At 37.0% G+C, this 21,799-nt stretch overlaps 1 protein-coding gene across 2 annotated transcripts in view; it reads left to right on the top strand.

Moving 5' to 3' along the window:
• Positions 1 to 3,462: 3,462 nt before the first annotated feature.
• Positions 3,463 to 21,799, top strand: part of ERAP2 (endoplasmic reticulum aminopeptidase 2) — a 41,433-nt gene continuing 23,096 nt past the window's right edge. Inside the window, exons 1-7 of one of the 2 annotated variants that reach the window (XM_016159787.2) lie at positions 3,463 to 3,638; positions 5,614 to 6,295; positions 9,790 to 9,928; positions 13,441 to 13,575; positions 15,186 to 15,306; positions 17,246 to 17,400; positions 20,234 to 20,347. In XM_016159787.2, the coding sequence (XP_016015273.2) occupies positions 5,754 to 6,295; positions 9,790 to 9,928; positions 13,441 to 13,575; positions 15,186 to 15,306; positions 17,246 to 17,400; positions 20,234 to 20,347 (1,206 nt within the window). In that variant the 5' untranslated portion in view covers positions 3,463 to 3,638; positions 5,614 to 5,753. Of the gene's footprint in view, positions 3,639 to 5,063; positions 5,172 to 5,613; positions 6,296 to 9,789; positions 9,929 to 13,440; positions 13,576 to 15,185; positions 15,307 to 17,245; positions 17,401 to 20,233; positions 20,348 to 21,799 lie in introns of those variants that run through there. The other variant, XM_016159788.2, reaches the window with a different exon arrangement.

Genomic DNA, 21,799 nt, shown 5'->3' with positions numbered 1-21,799 from the left:
GATAGCATCTGGCAGGGACAAAGGCAATCGTGCTTATATTAAGAGGATAAATTCAGCAGAAAAAAGGGAGAAGGAGATTCAGTAATGTTTAATTTGTTAGGAAGCTATTTATCATTTTGTTTATCCTGAAATCTCACCACCTGCAATGCTACCACCTCATGCAGCATTAGGAAATAAATTTTAAGGTATCTGAGTGCCTGAAATCATGTCCAACTAGATTTGTTTGCTAATTTGTCAGCTTGCAGCACATTAGAAGAAATAATTTTAAAAAGGTCTAAGGTAGAGATTGGGACTAGTTGAGGTAACAGCAGAAAGTAAATACACATTTGATAATAATGGAGAAATTGGAATAAACTTTGTATAGTACCCATGGAATTCAAGAATATATAGCAACATGGGGTTATTTATTATATCTCATTTGCCTCAAGAGTAGCATTTTATTACAACATAGCATAATAATTAGTGATGATTATTCATATAGAGAAAACCAATACATGTAAACAACTTTAAAGTTTATAAAACATTTATGAACTGTTTTCACATATGTAATATCTCAAATTCATTCTGAGATTGATAATAATTCTCAATAATAATTTAAGAAAGTATTATTGCTTCTAATTAGGAGATGAAGAAGTGACCAATATTAAGAAGATGACTTTAAGTTCAATTCTGTTGAACTGTTTGTAATAAAATAAAATTGAGTCATTAAAATTTAAATCTGTAGAGAACACCTGAAGGGAATGAAAATATTTGTAATATATTTGAGAACTATTTCCATTAAAATTGGTAAAAATCTTTGAACATTTTATCAAAATAGTTAGTTTCAACTTTTTGGAAAATTCATTTTAATTCATTCATTCTTGCCTCTTTGCTCAGGGCCTGTGAGTTGCACAATGCTCTGAGAAGTGCCAGAAAGAGGCGAAGGCCTGGTATTTGGCACCTAGCCTTCAGGAATAGATAATTTAAGAAAGAATATAAAGCACAAACATGTTAGCATAAGGTAAGGGCCAGGAGAAATGACTAAAATATCTACAGTTAAGGACTGGAAAGGAAGCATATGCCACTTCCAAGGCAGCTTCCTGGAGGAGACATTTTTCTTGTGATGGTAGGTTTACACAAGGGGCACTGAGAGAGATTTATTGCACATAGAGTGACAACCTCAGTAAAGATGAAGAAATGCGAGGTTCACCTGGAAATGAAAATTTCCATGATTAGCCTGAAATATGGAGCAAGTGTAGGAAAATCTAAAAAGAAAAAAAGAAAAAACTTAAAATATTGAAAATTCATTCACCCATTTGGCAAATATTTTTGAGAGTCTCTTATATGCCAGGCGCTCCTCTAGGATATGGGCATTTGGTGGTGAGCAAAGCAGACAAATTCCCCACCAGCAAGGAGTTTATGTTCTAGTGGGAGATAGATGCATAAATAAAGACATACATAGTGAAGTATCAGGAATTGATAGGTGCTAAGAAGTAAAAAACAAACCAGGCCAAGGAGATAGACACTGGGCGATGGTAGGGGTGGATTTAGGGGAGAGTGCTGCTGTTTTAGATGGAAACCAGTAAGGGGAGTCTTTCTGAGCAAGAAACAGTTCAGAAGACCAGGATGAAACAAAAGAGTGAGACGTGTAAATTCCTTAAGCAATAAACATCTCAAAATTTATTCTCTTATCAGGAAAAACTTGGAAACCCCTTTGGTGAGAAACAGTTTTAAATAATAAGCTATGAAGTCACCTGGATCCTCCCCTACTTTTTTTTCTACGATTCTACAGCTCAATTTGATCGCTCCGTTTCCTCATTCTCCGCCATCACTTCTGTTCTAAAGGGCAGGAGAGAATTCTGAGAACTCACAAACACATAGGCACAGAGACACTCACAGCCGGGCTGGGTCTTGTGACAAGGAATGTTGCAGAGCTAGCTACACCTAGCTTTCTACACCTCTTTTACCTTTCCCCTCCCCTGCTGCAGTATTAGATTTCTAAGAATTGCCTTCCTCTCCTTTGTCCCTTTTTTCCCATTCACCCATTTCCCATCCACTCCATGGTGTCCCTGTAACTTCACAAAATGCCACTCTAAGGGACCTCACTCAGTCTTGTGTCCCTGGCCATACATATTGGCTATCTTTCTCCTTTTTGCTATTTCTTCTTTATTGAGTTGTTTATCTAGTTTGAAACAATAAAATATAGAAATAGAAAAGGAATTAAAACTTGAGAATCAACTAAGACCTGACCATGGCAGCATTTGAATGTAGAGCCAAAGCATAGTTTGCAAACTCAAATGGTACAGCAGTGCAAGGCATGTGACACCAGTGTATGAAAAAGTCTGTAAGACTAAAACAGCCAAGGTTACAAATTTCATTCGAGAACAACATGTATATGGGTGCATTTCTCTTTAAGAAACTAGGTTCTAAACAAAACAATAGGACAGAGCGTGAGAGGATTCATGGGGCACATATACTGCCAGTTTGCAGCCCACAGTCTCCACGCAGGACCTGCGTCTCTGTGTGCACAGAGAAGACTTCGAGAAAGTCTTTGAGCCAGGGAGTGGCATGGTCAAGCAGCAGTGGAAAAGATGGATTTGCTGGTACCATGCAAATAAACTGCAGGGGTAGGCCTTGAGAATGCAGCAAGACTTGTTCGAAGGTCATTGTGAGGAGTGATGAGGATCTGGACTACTCTAATGACTATGGGAATTTTTTTAAAGCTAGATAAAAGAAGAATAAAAAGAGAGAACCGACAGGACTTAGTAAAAAACTGGAGAGGTGCAGAATCAAGTAATTATATAGTCCAATCATAGGTCATGGAGGAAGACTTGAAGCAGATGAAGGTAAAGCAAAATACGCTGATCTGGGAAAGAAGACACCGAGATGTTGGCAGCTCATCCACGTAAACACAGTCCATCAGGCTGCTGGAAGTGCAGCAGCAGCACCCTGGAAGGAGAAATTAGGAGAGAGAAATGTGGGATGAATGAGGGTAAATGAGAAATATCTGCACTTGAACATAATCTTCAAGAGAAAGAATAAAGAGCAGAGGGCAGAGGTGGAAGGTCCATATTTAAGGTGTGAAAGAAGACACCCAGCTCAACCTGGCGGATAAAAAGAAATGGAAAGGCGGGGGTGGAGTACAATTTCTTTATGTTCAAGAGGCAAGAGTTTACAGGCATGGAAAAGCTAAGGATGCTCTCCTCTGATAAAGGCTGTAGAAGCCGACTGGGAGGCCATTGGTAGTCTTGGAGTTACCTTTTCAAGGGTGGATGGACCGAGGTCAGACTGAATGGCAATAAGGGCACAGCGTAGTGAAGAATTCAAGACTATGTCTTAAAATAACTTGGTACTAAAATACAAGCTTCTGAGGTTTTACACGTGGGCATAAGGAAGGGGAAAAATAGAACATCAGGAGCAGCAGCTACTGAAATGCTGCTCTGGCATTTACTGACTTGTCATGGTGTGACTTTTACTCTGAAGTCACTTGTTGGTTTCTTGTGCTTCCACAACTAAACCTTTTGTGCTAAGCTTTACTTATACCTACGTGATAATGAACCAGCTCGTGCTATAATCAGGAAGTTCTGAGCCTTACCAAATAGAAAGTGAAAGCAAAAATACATTCTCCTCCATTTAAAGCTGCAGCAGCGTGGATTAAGGTAACACATTAACATTTCTCTTGAATTTATCTTTAAATTAAATTTTTTCAGTGAGAAAAATGACTGTAACTTAAGGTATAAAACTGCTGTTTTGAGGAAGTCTGGTAATGGAAAGTGAGGCTCTGGAGAAAGGGAGTGAATCTGACATTACTGTATTGAAAAGTGTGTGCAGTTAAAGATGAGACTTGATTTAAGAATCATTCTGCTTAACTGACTCGCTCTATTTTGGAAATCTTTTAGCCTTTCCCAAATGTTTGCTGCAATTCTTGTGTCTTAGATCCCAGGCTGTTTTGTTCATTGCAGTGTCACTGAAGGGACAGTATAGCATGTTGGAAAAGTCCACTAAACCAAGGGTCAAAGAGCTACGTTTTGGTACCGACTCTGCTTCAACCTTCCTGTGTGACTTTGGGAAAGTTACTCCCCCTTGGTTTCCTTATCTGGCCTTTAAAGTCCTTACTGGTTCTAAAGTTAAAGGCTCTTGTGAATGAATATCAAGGCCTTTCCTTCCATTTTTATAAAAAATACATATATACCTTTATTGGGGTCTGTCTGCTACAAGTTCAGACAGAAATATTTCTGAATTTAGGCCAGAGAATGCAAGTAGTAATAACTGCAATAACAATGTAATATTCAACATTCATTACATGCTTCCTATATGCTAGTTCCTATTTTGTGCCTAATTCTTCACATGATTTATTTTATTTAAGCCCCTTATCGTGAGGTGGTATGATTATTACACTATTTTACATGTGAGAAAACTAATGCTCAAAAAAATTAGAAATTTGCCCCAGATCATACAGGTATGAATGATTTAGTATTGGAAACCAGACACTCTGATTCCCAAGCCAGGACCTAACAAATAAACAATTTCATTTTTTAAACCATCAGAAATTTGAGCTAATAGAGCAATTTTAGTTTTATGTATCAGAGGTTCCTGAAACATTGAGATTTGGTAGCCTTAATTTAATGCTTGTCTAAGAAAGAGGGAAATATCATTATTTAACAATTATTTTATTCTTATTTTCTGTGGTCCTTTAACAATACCTGTTGATCTGTATTAATATTGCAAATTGGAAAATTGAAGTGATTGTTCAGATAATTAATTCTGAAGAACTTGTTAATGATAAAAAAAAAAGAGGAAAGGAAACGATTCATGGGTTTAAGTTGGAGCAGGAAGGAGATAGGTAGAGGCAGGTGGCAGGGTGGGAGTCAGAGTTGATTAACCTATATTAACTACATCGTTTGCCTTAATAGCGTCTGTTTGGTAGCTTTACCTTCTCATAAGAAGAAATCATCTTAGTTCTATTTACAGAGGCAGTGAATTCAGTTTAAGTCACGTTTTCAAAGGTAGCCTAAGGTGAAGAGGACCAAAATCATTTTTTAGATATCTTCAGAAAGTTATAAACACAAATTTTGTTTCCATAGCTTTTGATATATTGGAAACAATCTGAAGATAAACATCGAGCTTGACCAGCATCCTTTACACCAGTAGCCATAATAAGGCCATTCAGATGATGTTATTTATTGAAAGAGGTAAAGTTCAATGCCATTAATGATAATAATATCTCGTATACAAAGAATATGGAGTGTTATTTGTGACTTACTAAGACAAAATAGAGATAACTATGCAGTCCACTTTCAGGTGCTTGGGATACCCTTAGAATGATGTAGCCAAATGTTAGAAGCATTCAACATGTGACGAATTTACACTCTTTCCTTCTACTCATTGCACAGTAATAGAGGGGATTTGTTACATACAATTTTAAGGCAGAGTTCCTTCATTTGAGCTCTAAAGAATTTTTATTTGTAATAACCAGATAATAGCTCAATTTCTACTTTATTTTGTGGATATTTGGCCTGATTCTGAGAGAGAGCATGTTTTCCCCATTCGCATACATCTTATTTTTTTTTAAGATTTTATTTATAAATTAAAATCTTTTTCTTTATGCTGTAAATGTTTTTTTTTCCCTTTTAGATTAAATCAGTTTATTAAAACATTGTTCAGATCCTGTGAGACATCACTGGAGCCAGTATGGTGCTATGAAGAACTATGAGATTTAGCCTGGACAGTAACTTGTTTCCTGGAGAAGAGATTTAGTATTCCATTCTTCTACAATGGTTCATCTACTCAGAAAACAAATGTTTAGTATTTTCATACGACTTTACTGCTCAGCAATCATCCTACCCCAAATATGCATTTGTTCTCAGTTCTCAATGCCATCTAGTGACCCTAGGGCTTTCCCAGTAGCCACGAATGGGGAACCATTTCCTTGGCATGAGCTAAGACTCCCCAAGATGGTCATTCCCCTGCACTATGACCTTTTTGTCCATCCAAATCTCACCTCCCTGGACTTTGTTGCATCTGAGATGATTGAAGTCTTAGTCAGAGAAGCCACTGAATTTATCATCTTGCACAGCAAAGATCTTGAAATCATTAATGCTACTCTTCATTCAGAGGAAGATTTGAGATACAGGAAACCTGGGAAAAAGCTAAATGTTTTGAGTTATCCTGCTTATCAACAAATTGCACTGCTGGTTCCAGAGAAACTCATGGCTGACCTGAGATACTATGTGACAATTGACTTCCAGGCCAAGCTAGCTGATCATTTTGAAGGGTTTTATAAAAGCACATACAGAACTCTTGGTGGTGAAACAAGGTAAGACATTGTTCCAGCTGTTTACAGTCTCTTGTGATATTTTCCTTATGTGTTACATCTCTTTGCCAGGAGCATGCTTCAGCAGTCACTTATTAAAAGTCCAATAAACTGGCAAACTAGGAAGAAGGAAAAGCTCCACCATTTTTTAAGGAAGTCACAGTCAAGCTGGGAAGACAGAATGCAGAGGCCTACACAGTCGAAGGGAGAATAACTTGGAGGAGAGGCCAGTATGTGACTGTGATAAGACAGACATGTTTGTGTGCTATAAAAATGGGTGGTCAGTGCAGAGAGAGCTAAAATAGGGAAGGCTTCTCAAAGGAGGCGAGCCTTGATCTGAGACCAGAGGAAATGTGAGGTTTGGGTTAAAAGGAAATGAAAGTATGTAGGTGGCCCAGGAAATAGCATCACTCAAATCCAGGAGGCAGGAACAAGCCTGTTTGGAGAATTGAGAAATATGGTCTATTAAATCAGCTCACATTTATTGAGCATGTACTCTGTGCTTGGCACTGTTCTACACTTTGAATGTGTAATGGTGAGATTTGGACGAGATAAATAATAAATGCTATAAAGGAAATAGAAAAAAGGTGCTATAATTGAGAGTAAATGTAGCTGGGGATTGGCACTAATTTAGCTGAGTTGTCAGTGAAGTCCTTGCCAAGGGGGTGTTTTTAAACTGAGACCTAACTTTTTCTTTTTTAAAGAAATAGTCATGAGGACATATTAGGACAAAGTGTCCCCATTAAAGGAAGCAGCAAGTGCAAAGGCTGTAAGGCAGGGCCAATTGAGGGGGAAAAAAGGTCAGTGTGGCTTGAAGAGCATGAGCAGGAGACAGAAGTAGTTTAAAGAGATCAGATCATGCAGAGACTTAAAGCCTCTTGTAAGGAGTTTAGGCTTTTACTCCAGTGCAACGGGAAGTCATTGAAATGTTCTGACCTGATCTGTGTTTATAAAGACCAAGTGTATGTTGGGGATCTGATATAGAGAGGAAAAATTAGAAGAGTAATCATTTAGGAGTTCAGGCAAGACGTGATTATGGTTAGTGTCAGGCTAGTGGTGGTGCTTGTGGAATGAAGTGATTGAACTTGGCATTTCTTTTGGAGGATAAAACAGGCAGAATTTGCTGACATGTTGGTTTTGTGAAGTGAGAGAAAGAGAGGAATCAGAGTGGATGATTTGGTTGGTCAGTGCTAAGGACCATCTAGGAAGGAAGAGAGACCTGCTTTCAGGGCTATTCCATCTTTTATCAGTTGTGTTCAAATGCCAGTTAGAAAAACCCAAACATGATGGCTTAACACACACGGAGTCATTTTTCTTGTAACGGTAAGTCCAGGAGCAGGGCAGTGCAGACTTGCTACGATGCTTCTCAGTGTTATCCAGGACCCAGGCTCCTTGTATCTTTCTGCTCAGCCATGATTTTTTTGTACCTCTAGGCATCAAGTTCACATTCCAGGCAAGAAAAAGGGGGAGAGAAACAGGCAAAAGGAAACATTTCAGCTGAGTCCGACTCCTTGTACAAAGCTTTCCCACTCTAGTTGAATGGCTTCAACTAGATCACAACTAGTCCAACACACGAAGTTGCAAGGGAGTTTAAAGACGTATTTGTTTATCTGGATACATTGTCTTCCTGAACAAAACCAGGATGCCACTGGAACTGCAGAAGGGGAAGGAATGTTAGTAGACAACTTCAGCAGCGTCTGCTATATACCTCCTCTTTCTTTCCCCACCTTAGGTACCGCCCGCTTGGGGCTCATGGACCCCTCCACAGCCCCAGCAGTCCACTTAAAAGAGCCCTTCCCCAGTCCCATCTCTTTCCCCCTCATTGCAGTTTCAATTCTATGGGGCCTGTCCTCAGGTCCAGCATAGTGCTGAATAGAAAACTTTTCAACTTCTTCCCACTAAGGCACTACATGACCAGTCCTGACTTTCTTTTCATTGTTTTCGAGTGACAAAGTCTCTACCCAAAAGAAATACTTTTTAAAGATATCATTTTGGAGATGTGGGAGACTTAAGGGGGAGATTTTTGGGTGTTAGAGCTGGAGGACTTCCAGCATGCTTCTCATGATTAGCTGCAGGCTATTTCTGACTCTCGTTATGATTAGTCAGCTCTCCTCATCCTCATACTAGTAGGTCTAACATGTAGGATTATTTAAGAGAAAATATCAACAGAATTTTATGTCTCTCTCTCTCTCTCTCTCTCTCACACACACACACAGGCAACTAAACCTAAAATACAGAAATAATGAAGTCAGCAATAGTTCTTTGAGAAATAAAAAGTCACTACGTTGCATGTAGAAGTAAAATTAATTGTGTTTAAGTAGGAAAGAAAATCTTAATTTTCTTGCTTTTCCATATAGACTTACTATAATCAAAATTTCTTGTTAGTGAAAACTACTCCAGCCACTTGGAATTTCTTTACATTTGCAGTACCTACTACCAAAATCCAAATAAAACCCAGAGACCCCAATCACATCATTTAGATTCCCAGCCTCGTTTTTCCAGTCTGAATTACAGAAATAAAGCAAATCGAAGAAAAATTATCCTGACAGCTTCTCTTTTTTCCCTCCTGGATTTTCTCACCCTTCTTCTGACCATCGAGATTTCCTATTCTCCCCTTCTTCTCCAATCAAAATCTACTCTCCAGCTGTGCTTTATAATTGAAATTTTAAATCCAAATGACAAACCTGTAGTTATAGTATTTTAGGCATTATTAAGGTGATGTGATATAGAGATTTGTCAGAGTATCTATCTACCTCTTATAGTCTAAAGACTGGAGCTGCTGTGCCTGTAGGCAGGAGGAGCTAGAAGCGTTTGGGGTCTTAGGTCCCCCATGGAGCACTCTGGCCAACTATTATATAGGAATATGAAAACTCAGTTTCTTGCTTCCAGTAGAGGAAAACTTGAAGATGGAGCTTCTATTCCAAAGCCCCCTGGGAAACAGGCTGAAGCTGGGACCTGGTCCGGCTTCTTCCTCCTCCCTGTTTTGCTTCTCTCATTCCCTTTTCTCTTGGAAGCCTGTTCTAAATGAATCAGGGTCTGCTTCCTAGGAACACACCCTAAGACATTTCCCATACACACAATGTTCAGACGTATGGTTGAGGTCCCCATAGGCTGAGGGGTGGTACTGAACTACTAATTTCCTGGTCAATTTTGACCTGAAATTGACTGGGCATCCCTACCTCAGCCATTTACTAACTAAGGATCCTGGAAAGGTCACTCCAATTCTCTGAGCCTTAATATTCATGTCCATGATGAGTAGGAAGATCATATAAGTAGAGTGCCCATCACCGTGCATTATTTCCAGTTGGCAGCTACTAAACAAAATTTTACCTTTATTTTTTTTTCCAAAAAGGAAGCCTGGATTCTCTAAGATTATAGTGTGAGACATCAAGTATGTCACCTCGAGGTCTGATAAGCTGTGTTCTGAAGGTACACATTTATTTCTTTGCTTGGTTTCACTTGTGTATTTTGGCTGGGGGTACTTCTTCTTTTCACAGAACAGTTGCAGTGACAGATTTCGAGCCAACTGATGCACGAATGGCTTTCCCTTGCTTTGATGAACCATCGTTCAAAGCCAACTTTTCAATCAAGATAAGAAGAGAAAGTGGACACATTGCACTATCCAACATGCCAAAGGTATTGCCACTCTCAGAAACATTGGAGAATCATTCTCAAGTTGAGCTTTGGTCTTTGCTGTGTTATTTTTAAAAATATTTCCTTTGTTTTCAGGACTTAAGCCATTACTTTGTTTTATCTATCTACATAGTACTTAACAAACTTAATTTAATCCTTCTAGATTTTTTAACATCACTCTGGGAAATTGTTACACTAGAGGTTTTGTTTTGTTTTGTTTTTTAAAGAGATTTACAGTTTCTTTATGTTTATATGGAAACATTATTCTTTTAAATCAGGGGTACTTGGCCAGTGATGAAATCATATAGAGCAGCACTTCTCAAACTTTAATGTTCAGATGAGTCATCTTAGGATCCTGTTAAAATTTAAGTTCTGATTCAGTCAGTCTTGGAGTGAGGCCCAAAATTCTGCCTTTTTAACAAGCTCCCAGGTGATGCCACTGCTACTAGTCCAGGGATCACATTAGGAGTGATAAGGGCCACCCTGGAATTTCTGATCTGGCCTTCTGTGCTGGAACTAAGAATCCTTTTTTTTTTTAAGTTCCATAAGTAGTTCTTAAAATTATTTATAAAAATTATTTATTGCAGTTATATACTTTTTTTTTTAATTGAAAGAGATCTTTTAACACTTTTATTTGGCTCACATTTATATTCAAAATGCAGAGACTCTGAAAGATACAGTAGACCCTGAACTTCATTTAATATTTCCTCACTAATGATGTACTTACCATTTGTGCTGTTGAACAAAATGTAAACTATTTCTCCACTGTTGCTTGGAAAGTAGGACAAAAATAGAGTCTCTTCTGAAAGTGCTTCAGTAGGATGAGCAGCACAGAAAGCCGCCGGGTCACAGTTAGCCAGCAAGTGGCCCTACCTGCTTTTCCTCTCTGCCCCTCACAGTGACTGGCCTCCGTGGATGAAAGGGAGAAATGAGTTGATAAGCTAGACACTGAATTCCCCCCAGATTTCTTTAATGTTAGAAATGATATTTGCTCTGAAACACTAGCAGAGCAGATCAAGGGGAAAAGTGACAACATTCTATGTGACACATATCTCACAGATTTTCCTTGATTGTAAAGATAGCAATTTAATTGCCCCTCTCATTTTGCGGTAAAAATGGTCTGCTACCTTAACTTAAAGTCTTCTCTTCAATAACATGTTCATTTAAGAGTGGTTCGGTCTCTTTCCTGGCAGCTCTTTATTAATAGAATTGTTCATATGAATAATCATAGAGGGTAAAGTGGAAATACGGTTCATAAAGCCTTTTAATTAAAATGAGATGCAAACATAAATTGACATTTTGTTATAGTAGAATTTAAATTTCTATCTTTAGAAACCTCCAGTACTTCTCATATTTAGAAAAAATAAGTGAACACTTTGAAAATACTTTATACAATCTTTGAATCTTTGCATTGCCTCAGTTGACCAGACCAGTTGTCTGGATCATGCCATTGTTAGCGAACACTGGCCTAGCTGGCTGCTTCTCATTTACACACCCAGCCAGGCTAATGCTACAATTATGCTCTCTGGATAGTAACTGTAGCACTTAAGATGGGTTATGGACTGGTGGGGTGAAGCAACACATACTAAGTTCTCAATTTTTTAAGTTAAGAATGCAAAATTCAAGAGAAGTGAGGTGGCCAGCCAAGCACTGGTAGAGACAGCATAACTTTTGGGCATGTCTTTGTCCTCTTCATTCTTTAAAGGAAAATACACCTGCTGGCAACACTGGCTATGTGCAAGCAGAAGAGTCCTGTCAATATTAAGAAAACAGCGAAATCTTTGCCTAGCAATGAGTGTTTTATAGTTGGACCTTATATTACCATCCTGGATGAACTTATGCTAACACCGTATACACTTCACTATAAGGCACTGTTAGTCTACAAGGGCTTCTCCAGGTTCTTGAACAAAATTTAGCCTCCAAGAGCTACATTTTTATTATGGCCAGCGAGGGGCGGGGGGGCGGGGGATGGCGCGTTGTGGATCAGAAGGAATGCCCATCTGTCTCCTAACCATCTCTGTCACCAGCTGTCTAGTGTCACAGACTCTCATTTCTCCATATTACTACAGCCTTGCCTCTTTTTCCCTCACCCCTTTACACACTTGACTAAATTGTTTTGGATTTTGGTCAGAAGACTGCAATCATAATACTCTCTCCCTGGCCCCCACCACAACCCTCTTCTCTGCTAGGAGTATGTACCCATAGAACTCTGGTTGAATCAGACTCATAAATAAAGAGATTATTGTTGGGCAAAATTAATTTGCTGTACAGAGGTAAAATTTACAGCCCCTATATATACTGTTAACTTTCTTAGAGTATTTGGTCAGTGTCTTCTGCTCTATTGGAACTTACAAATTGATTTTTTTAAATAGAGATTCATATAAATTCTACAGAATTTAATAGCAAAAATATTTGTCATAAAAATAGACTAGGCACTTTATGGTAATATTTCAAACTATTATCTCTCACCAAAGCAAACTGAAATCTTAACCAAACACATAAAACATGCTCTAGAAGCTATAGTTAGCTCTGCCACAAGCCTGACACCTTGGAAAGGGGGGTAGGTGGGGTGGGAGCAAGCTAGTCTAAGAGTTATTATCAATTTGAAGAAAGTGGCATTTTTAGGTTACTAAATCTGATCCATTTAGTATTTAGGGGTATTGTATCATGGTGGAGACCATCTCTGGGACAAGCTATCCAGAGCAAATGAAGATAAAATTCAGTAATTATTCAGTGAATTTGATAGATGCAGCTGACAAGTCTGTAGGCTTAAAATTTTTGCTTCCTCAGAACATAGGCAGAAGCTTAAATTACTAATGACCTCTTTGGCCTGTCTGCTTTCATTGCTGAATCAATGAAGCAAAGATAAAAATAAGACTATGACTCAAGCTGTCACACACTGAGTGAAAGAATGAGCAATGTCTTTAGAGTCATATGGTCGCATCCACATCTTGGTCTTGCCATAGAACTCGCCGTGTGATCTTCGGTAATTCAGTAACCATTTCATAGACTCTGTTTTCTCACCTGTGAAATAACACCTACCTCACGTACAAATAATAAGAGGATTAAAAGATAATGCAAAGCATCTAGCACAGTTTTGCTTCCTGTTTCCTTCTGCAGCAGAGATTTATTTATTATGTAACAAAGGGAAAGGAGTCATTGTCTGGTATTTTTTCCTTAGAAGTGCAGAACTCATATTTATGCCAGTTTGAAAATTATTGCATTTCAAAAAAGTAGAAACATCTAAAATGCGTTTATACTTTCAAGCAACAAAGTAAGATTGAGCATCATTTTTAGATTCCAAAAGTAGTCCATTGTGTCTTCAGGGAAGTCCGGGAATAAAAGAAATCTAGGGAGGAGAGGCTACAGAATATTATGAGAGGCCATTGATCTCCTATAAGGACATCAAGTGTCCTTCAGAATGTCAGGCTTTCCTCTAACGTACCTGGTGTAGGTCATAGGCACTGTTGTAAAATAGTCCAATTTTCAAATACTGATTCTTTCCTTTCCTGTAGGTTAAGACAATTGAACTTGAAGGAGGCCTCTTGGAAGATCATTTTGAAACGACTGTAAAAATGAGTACATACCTTGTAGCTTACATAGTTTGTGATTTCAAGTTTGTGAGTGGGACAACTTCATCAGGAATTAAGGTGAGACTGAGATCTAATTTTGTACACAGCCCAGAATAGTGTCCAGAGGACAATGAGCTTTTCTTTATTTTCTTAAACTTTTTTCTTTATTATCAAAGTATCATGCTTATTTTACAAACTAATGATAGGTAAAAAATAAAATAGATTATTTGTAATCCTATCACCAAGATATAATTACTAATAATATTAACATATATCTTCTGAATATTTTTCTATGCATGTCAGTATGACAGTATTTAAAGAAATGTTATATACTGTGTATATATATACTTTTTACAAAATAATATATGACTATTTCCACTTAATTTTTACCATAATATATAATAAAAATCAAATGTCACTATTTTCCTATAGTACTATATTAATAATTGTACAACACTATACTGCATGGAGGTACCATAAGGATTTTTTAATGAGCACCTTATTTTTAGATTTTCATATTATTTCCAGTTGTTTCCTATAATTTTTTCTCAATGAAAAAAGGTATTCATAATTTCTAGAGTCTCTATTATTTGAAAAAATTTATAATACCCAATAATTATTTTATAAATTTTTGTAAACTGATCAGTAGAGATATTAAAAATAAAACCAAAAAAAAGAACTCCTTACTTTGAGGAACCAAATGATCAACATAAAAACATATTCAAAGAACCATAAAATAATGCTTATGAAATATAGCCATAAAATGATTACAGTTTATATACATATTATACCTATAGATATGTAGAGATATATTATGAGCAATGTATTTATTTACGTATGTGGCATCTCTGCACATAGGTTCACATGTGCATAGATGTAAATATGTGTGAGAGGTCGGATGGCGCTTCACTTCAGAGGACAGGTTGCTGTCAGCTTTCTTGGGTTCACATCCCAGCTCTACAGTATTTTGCATGGGGGCCTTGGATGAAGTTACTTAATCTCCATGAAGATAATAGCAGCTACTTCGTAAGGTTGTTGAATGAATTAAATTAGAATTTATGTGTATGCATTTAGCATGGTGCCTGGTAAGCCACCAAAACATGATGGCCATTAATATATCGTTCCTATACAAGTTCTAAATGACATCAGTTTATTCAGAGCATACAAGCAGAACACAAAAGGAAAGTAGCACTAAACTTTAAACCCAAGAAAACCAGAATCTAACTTTATTCTTTCCATTTAATGGCTAGTCACTTTGGAGGAAGTCAATAAACATATTTGGGCATTTTTGAGTAATTATTTAAAGTAAGCAAGATGCGGAAAGGGGTGGATCTAGTAAGTTCTTGAAGCTGTCCTTACCTCATAAAACTACATTTTATTTAAATTGTGCTAGTAGTCATGATTTTGGAAAGCTAGTTCTCAAGCGTTAGAGTATATGATAGTGAAGAGCTCAAATAGATTCTCATGATATAATGGGCAATATAGCTTGAAATTTATAGATTAGCACCTGGAGAATGAATCGTTACAGAAGATGAGGATTGTTTATAACTCTCAAGACTGGCTTTTGCTTTAATACTTTATGGAATTTCTTGAAATGCAGTCTGCTTTTCTTTGGGTAAGTGTTGTTAGGAATGGAGTTGTGCCAAAGAGCTATCATTCAAAAACCACTTCTGATCAACATTTCCCAGGTGTCCATCTATGCATCCCCAGACAAGTGGAGTCAAACCCATTACGCTTTGGAAGCATCGTTGAAGCTACTTGATTTTTATGAACAATACTTTGATATCAACTATCCACTCCCAAAACTGGGTAGGTTAAAATGCCACATCATTGTCTATATGTGATTTAAATGAGCACAAAAGAAGTTCACTTAGCCCCAGAAGCAATAACTTGTACCTCTGAGTGTTTCCTTGAGTGTAGAAAATAAAGAATTATGAGAAGACATAATGGATCATTTCTCTATTATCAGGTTTAATGTTAAAATAGCTGTATTGCATATTAGATTTGCTTAAATGGATTTTCTAGAGCATAATTTTTTATACCAGCAATCATTATAAAAGTTTATACCAGCAATCTTTATAAAGGTTGCTAAAGCTTTACATAAACAGCTGAAAACTGTCCCTTCATCTGTTGTCCATAGTGCAATTGAGGTTGGAAGAAAAGATTGTAGCATGGATTTTTAAAAAAAGATTTGGAGAAAATAGATCATTTGAATATGGTAGCAGTAGATCTTTATTTAAGAAAATACACATAGTCTCTCTTGGTTTTAATTTTCTATCTTAAATATTAAAAGTTGTGATTTTTATAATATTTCAGAACATAGAACTTTGACTTAATTTTATAACTCATATAGATTACTCTTTAGTGCTTCTGACAGTGACAAAACATTTATTTTCCTTTGGGATGTTAGGAAATATTCCTTATTATATCCTTCATCTCATTTTCCACTCCCAACCTCCACATGAATTTTTTAAAGAGAAGGTAAAATGGCCATCAAAAGACATCTCCAGGTGCTTATTTCTATAGTGCCTGAGTCTCACTGTATTATTAGAATGTTAGTTCTATATATCCCTTAGCACAGATCTACTAAATTCAATTTACCCATAATCCACTGCTGTCCTACGTCAAAAGTCGAAGAAAGATCAAATAACAGCCATCAATAATTTCATGTTGTTCTTGAAAAATGCAGCCTTAAAGATTATATGAAATTTGTTTCAAAACTAACTGAAAATAAGCATGCAGCTTAAGAAAAATAGAGCAGATATAAGCATCTCTAATGGTTATGGGAAATAATCCATAACATAATCATGGGAAATAATCCAAAACATAAAATTATCACTGTATTTAGAAAAGAAGTCATTCCCACATTTGAAATGCTAATAAATATTAATATTTATCTGTGCCAATTTAGTGTTTTATTTTGTTATAAATGTTTGCTTTTACACACTGGAGGTAACTAGTATTAGTTAGTTAATTAGGTAATGCAATTACAGACCAAGTGACTTGGTTTATTTCAAAGTTAAAAATAAATTACCTTTTCTTTCAGTTGAATAGTACTTCTTCCAAAATGTCCTGGCAGAATAAAAGAAAGAATTCCAAGATTAAATATTAGCTGGAAATTTTTTAACCTGCATGAAGTCATTGGCAAAGGATGTACATACACACACAGACACATACATGGATATAATATAAATTAATATTCATTATACCTGAGTTCTGTAAAGATAATTAAGTTTTACTTTACTCACCTAAGACTTTGTTAAGAGGTAGAGGAAATATCAATGTGTTGTTCTCCTGAAATTAAAATCTTGTATCTTTCTCTTTTTGTAGAAATGAGTTCATTTTGCTTTGATGGATCTCAAACATAATTATTCAATACCTTTTATTTTCAAACTTTTCAGTATAAAAATATCAAATACGATATTAGTGTTTTTAAAGGAATTACTTTCTTAGCAGTAATACACCCGTGGTATTTTCAGAATCCAGTACTTAAAAAAAAAAAAATTAAATGTCAAAAGGTTACTTTATCTACAATCAAAACTGTATAGATAAAATTGATCATACTTGACATGGGTGCTGATTATTTTTACTGCAACTGCAAGACACTATGTCAATGTTAAGATATTCTTGATGTTTTTAGAAAGTCTGTATATATATACTGAAAGGATCATATGTATTTGAAAAGAAAACAAACCCCAGTTCCAGTATAGAAATCATAATGATAAGTGCGGTTGTTCTTATTTTTTAGATCTAGTTGCCATTCCTGACTTTGTGTCTGGAGCCATGGAAAACTGGGGCCTCATCACATATAGGGAGACATCACTGCTCTTTGACCCCAAGACCTCTTCTGCTTCTGATAAACTGTGGGTCACCAGAGTCATAGCCCATGAACTGGCACACCAGGTACTTGGCACTCGTGACATTCTCTTAGTATCAGTCCTAAAGAGCATTATACAGCACACCACCAATCTTCTTGAAACAACATAAAATCGTATCATTTACCTCTAGAAGAGACCTTAGGGATTATCAAACCCAATATAATATGTTAAGTAGCAGAGGTCTCAAGCTGTAGACCATGGGACTTGTAAAGGAATTTTATCATAAGAGAAGCAGTCATTATAGTCTCTACAACTCTTCAAAGTAAAGCCTTCAGAATAGTGTGGACTGTGCATATACGTAACACACAGAATTGGAAACCCTACAAATAGAGATTTCTACTAAAAATATTTCTCCTTATAACCCCTAGAACCGTGACATTCCAATCTCTAGGGCCAAATCAACCTCCCTTCAGCTGGAACCTGTGATTATGCAAGCACATGATGGAGTACTTCCAGTCTAAGTATTCACAGGCGGCTGGCCCTGGACACTACACCTAACTCTCTCAATTTCAGGATCCTCACCTATAAAATTAAGTTAATAGTAGCTCCTGGTTCTTGAAACTGGTGTGAGGATTACAGGGAGCTGTTAGTGCCTGTTGTATAGTAGGCTCACTAAGTATTAGTTATTAATGATGACGACAATAACCACTGCTACTGCTACCATTTCTTGCATGATAAGGTTTCCAAATGCCATCTATCAACACTGTCTTACATACAAATATGGAACTGTAAAACTAGCAATATAGATATCAGAGATGATTTCTACTCTATTTCCATTCTGATAATCCTCAGTAACAAAGTGAATAATTAAGGGTCCCAGAAATTCTCTTTCACCATGTAGCTAAATATCATGCCATTGAAGAATCTGGTAATGTCTCTTAAGTTTAACTTTTACCTTTACCATTTATCATCACCATAATAATGAGTTCTGTTTTTCTTTTTTGAAACAGTAAACTAAGTACCCAATTACACAAGAGTCATGCTCAGTATTGTACCATAAGAATATATGGGCGGCCTCCTCTGGTTTAGAATCTCCCCATTGGCTCATCTTAGAGGTTTTGATGATTAGTCACTGGTAGATCTAAACTACTTAACACTGTCTGGGAATTCCTAACCTTTCTACCCAATGTTCGTCAGGAAATTGGAGAGCTCTACCTCGGAAGCTCCGTGCTGAACTCTGAGCCTTCCTTTAATAGCCTCTCTTTCATACAGATATAGAATATATGGCTAGAGCAGCGGGCCACAGTGGTTTTTGCCTTGACTGTTTTGTCTCCATATGACCAGGTCACTCCTCTGTTAAAAACCCTGACAAAGACTCCCAATGCCAACTGGGTAGGTCAAGGGTCCATTAGCAAGGTATGCAAGGTCCCCGTGATGTAGCTTCTTCCACCTCTCCAGCCTCATCTCTTACCATCGCTCTAAACTTTAGCCATCCAAGACTACCTGCCATTTCCTGAACATGCCAGGTTGTGTTGCACTTCTATGCTTTAACTCCTGCTACGTGATCTGCCTAGAGCACACATCACTCAAAACATACTTGAGGACCACTTGCAAGTCTCGGGAAATGAATCATTTCCTAACTAATCTATCAACTCTCCAAGCAGAACTGAATCTTTCGTCCTGGAATCTTCTCTGTCCCTTGTATAGCCATTGATCATGTCATCAATAATGCTTTCTTGCATTTATCTGTCTGCTGGTGGACCTCCATCATTTGTATTGAGGCAGGAGCTGTACTATATGATTATATATTTCTAACATATGACACAGTGCCAGGAACATAAAAGGTTCTCAATAGTCACTGAATGAATGAATAAATGAATGAATAAATAAATAAATAAATAAACCATTACTGTTAACTGGAAAAGTGACCAGAATCAGCTCAGCCTGTATTTCTCATTTTTATCACTTCTCAATTTGAGAAAACAGCTTCTATCTCTTCTCATAGATGCCTTTGGGAAGATTGATGTCCACTTGCAAAATAATCTGAGGCTCATTATAAAAGGAATAGAGCTCAGTTTCTAGAAACTACAGATACAGCTATTCTGCTCTAAACTGTAACAAGGCTCTTCTGAATCTTACTTTACGTTTCCTATCCTTCTGGAAATCGCTATCCTATAACAGATGAGCTAAATGTATGGTATTGGGCACATAGGCTAAATAAATTAAATGTGAAAGTACATGAAAAAATAGTAATATTTAAAACTGGTGTTACAGAACAAATATAGGTCAAAGGTGAATTTCTATTTAGGTTATCCTTATGCATTTTTTTTTATTTTGTTTATTTATACTTAAAATCTCAGACCTCTATTCACTTTAGTGGCCAAGTTAATTCCTGGAAATAAATTAGGGCAGAGGTTAACAACAAAATTTGCTCATCAGTAAGATTACGTAGGTCCTGAATGAATTCTTGTGATTCTCTTAAATAGCTGCTACTTAATATAAAGAGAAAACTTTACCAAGGATATTTTGGTTTATATTTTGCCTCAGATCACCACCATACATCAAGGACGGGCTGAGATTTTACTTATTGTGCAAGAAAGAAAAGACTACCCTACAAAATATTTTTATTTGCTTCCTTAACATTAAATCTAGTAACTAGGAAATCTTTGGAGGATAAAATGGAAGTTGGAGAGTTAAGGGCAATAAGGACACAAAGAAAAGTGAAGCAAGAAAAATGTGGTGGTGAGATGAGAAGGCCAGGGTATCAGCAGGAGGAAGCTGTGCAGAGAAAAGGGAAGCAAAGGTAGAGGAAAGGCCTTACCTAAAGGAAAGAGTTAGCATCTATTATATTTTTTACTATAGTTAACAATTATCTATATTTTTTTAACTTTCAATAACATCGAGTTTTTCCCTCCTAGTGGTTTGGCAACCTGGTTACAATGGAATGGTGGAACGACATTTGGCTCAATGAGGGTTTTGCAACATACATGGAACTTATCTCTGTTAGTGCTACGTATCCAGAACTACAATTTGTAAGTTCACAGCTTTGTATGTCATACCATATACTCTAAGGAATCACCAATTTGCTGTTAAAATTTCTAATGAATGCTAAAGAGAAAACAGTATAGCATGGTATTTTTGAGCCTGTGGTGTTTTGTTTGATGTACAAAATACTGTTTTAGTTTGCTAGGGCTGCCATGACAAAATATCACAGACTGGCTAGCTCAAAAAACAGAAATGTAGAGGTTTGAAATCAAGGTATTGGTAGACTTGGTTTCTTCTGAGGCTTCTCTCCTAGGCTTACGGATAGCCTTCTCTCTCTCTCTCTCTCTCTCTCTCTCTCTCTCTCTCTCTCTCTCTCTCTCTTTCTCTTCTCTCTCTCTCTCTCTCTCTCTCTCTCTCTCTCTCTCTCTCTCTCTCTCTCTCTCTCTCTCTCTCTCTCTCTCTCTCCCTATCTCTATCTGTTCATGTGGTCTTTCCTGATGTTTTTGTTTGTCCAAATTTCCCTTCTTATAAGGGCACCAGCCAGATGGGATTAGAACTCACCCTAACAGCCTCATTTTAACTCAATTCCCTATTTAAAGGCCTTATTTCCAAATACAGTCATATCCTGATGTGGTGAGGGCTAGAGCTTCAACATATAAGTGGGAGGAGGGAGCACACAATTCAGCTCATAACAGAAATCCTTCACCCAAAAATTTGTGAACAGGGAGCTCAAATAGCACATGTATACAGCTGTATATTAAGAACGAGAGGAAAGAACTTCACTGTCCCCATACAATAATGTAGGACGAGACAACACCCATGTCTATAGGTCCTGTGCAGAGTTTAGGCATGATTGGGGGCACACTCCTCTTGGAGTTCCAAAGGACCTATTTACTTCCCCAAGATATGTGGAATGATTTCTTCAAACATGCTTTTTTTCGCAGGCATAAGTAGGTCGGAACACCACCTAGCAAAGTGGTTAGTACAGATTAATTAGCTCTTTGAGGTAGGAATTGGTTCAGTACAATATAAACAGACATGGATTTAAAGTCAGTATCTTCTTATTTGCTCTGTGTTAAATCTGTATTTTAGTCTCAAAGCTTCATATAGACTCTCTAGTAAAAGGCATGTAATGCATTTATCTCACATGCAGGGCATTGAAAGGCTGGTAGATGATGGATGTAAGGTCCTGGCATATAGCAAGTATTCACTAAATGGGAGCCATTAGTTTTAGTTCTGTATCCAAGGCTTGGTACATGGTAAACATTCATGCAGTGTCTAAGGGAATGTGGATTTATACCATTGGAGAGAATTGGTGATCGGGAATATGTAAAGGGAAAGAAACTTATAATCAATTGTAGGAAATATTGATTGAATACTTACTTCTCAGAATAGGGGAAGGAGATTTGACTTTGGGTAGTGAATACACAATGCAATATACAGGTGATGTATTATATAATTGTATACTTGAAGCTATATAATTTTATTAACCAATGGCA

Source organism: Rousettus aegyptiacus, unplaced genomic scaffold (assembly GCF_014176215.1).
Source record: "Rousettus aegyptiacus isolate mRouAeg1 unplaced genomic scaffold, mRouAeg1.p scaffold_m13_p_8, whole genome shotgun sequence".
Classification (NCBI taxonomy): Eukaryota; Metazoa; Chordata; class Mammalia; order Chiroptera; family Pteropodidae; genus Rousettus; species Rousettus aegyptiacus.
Note: the sequence above shows the minus strand (reverse complement) of the source record. Positions and strands in the feature narration are given on the sequence as shown.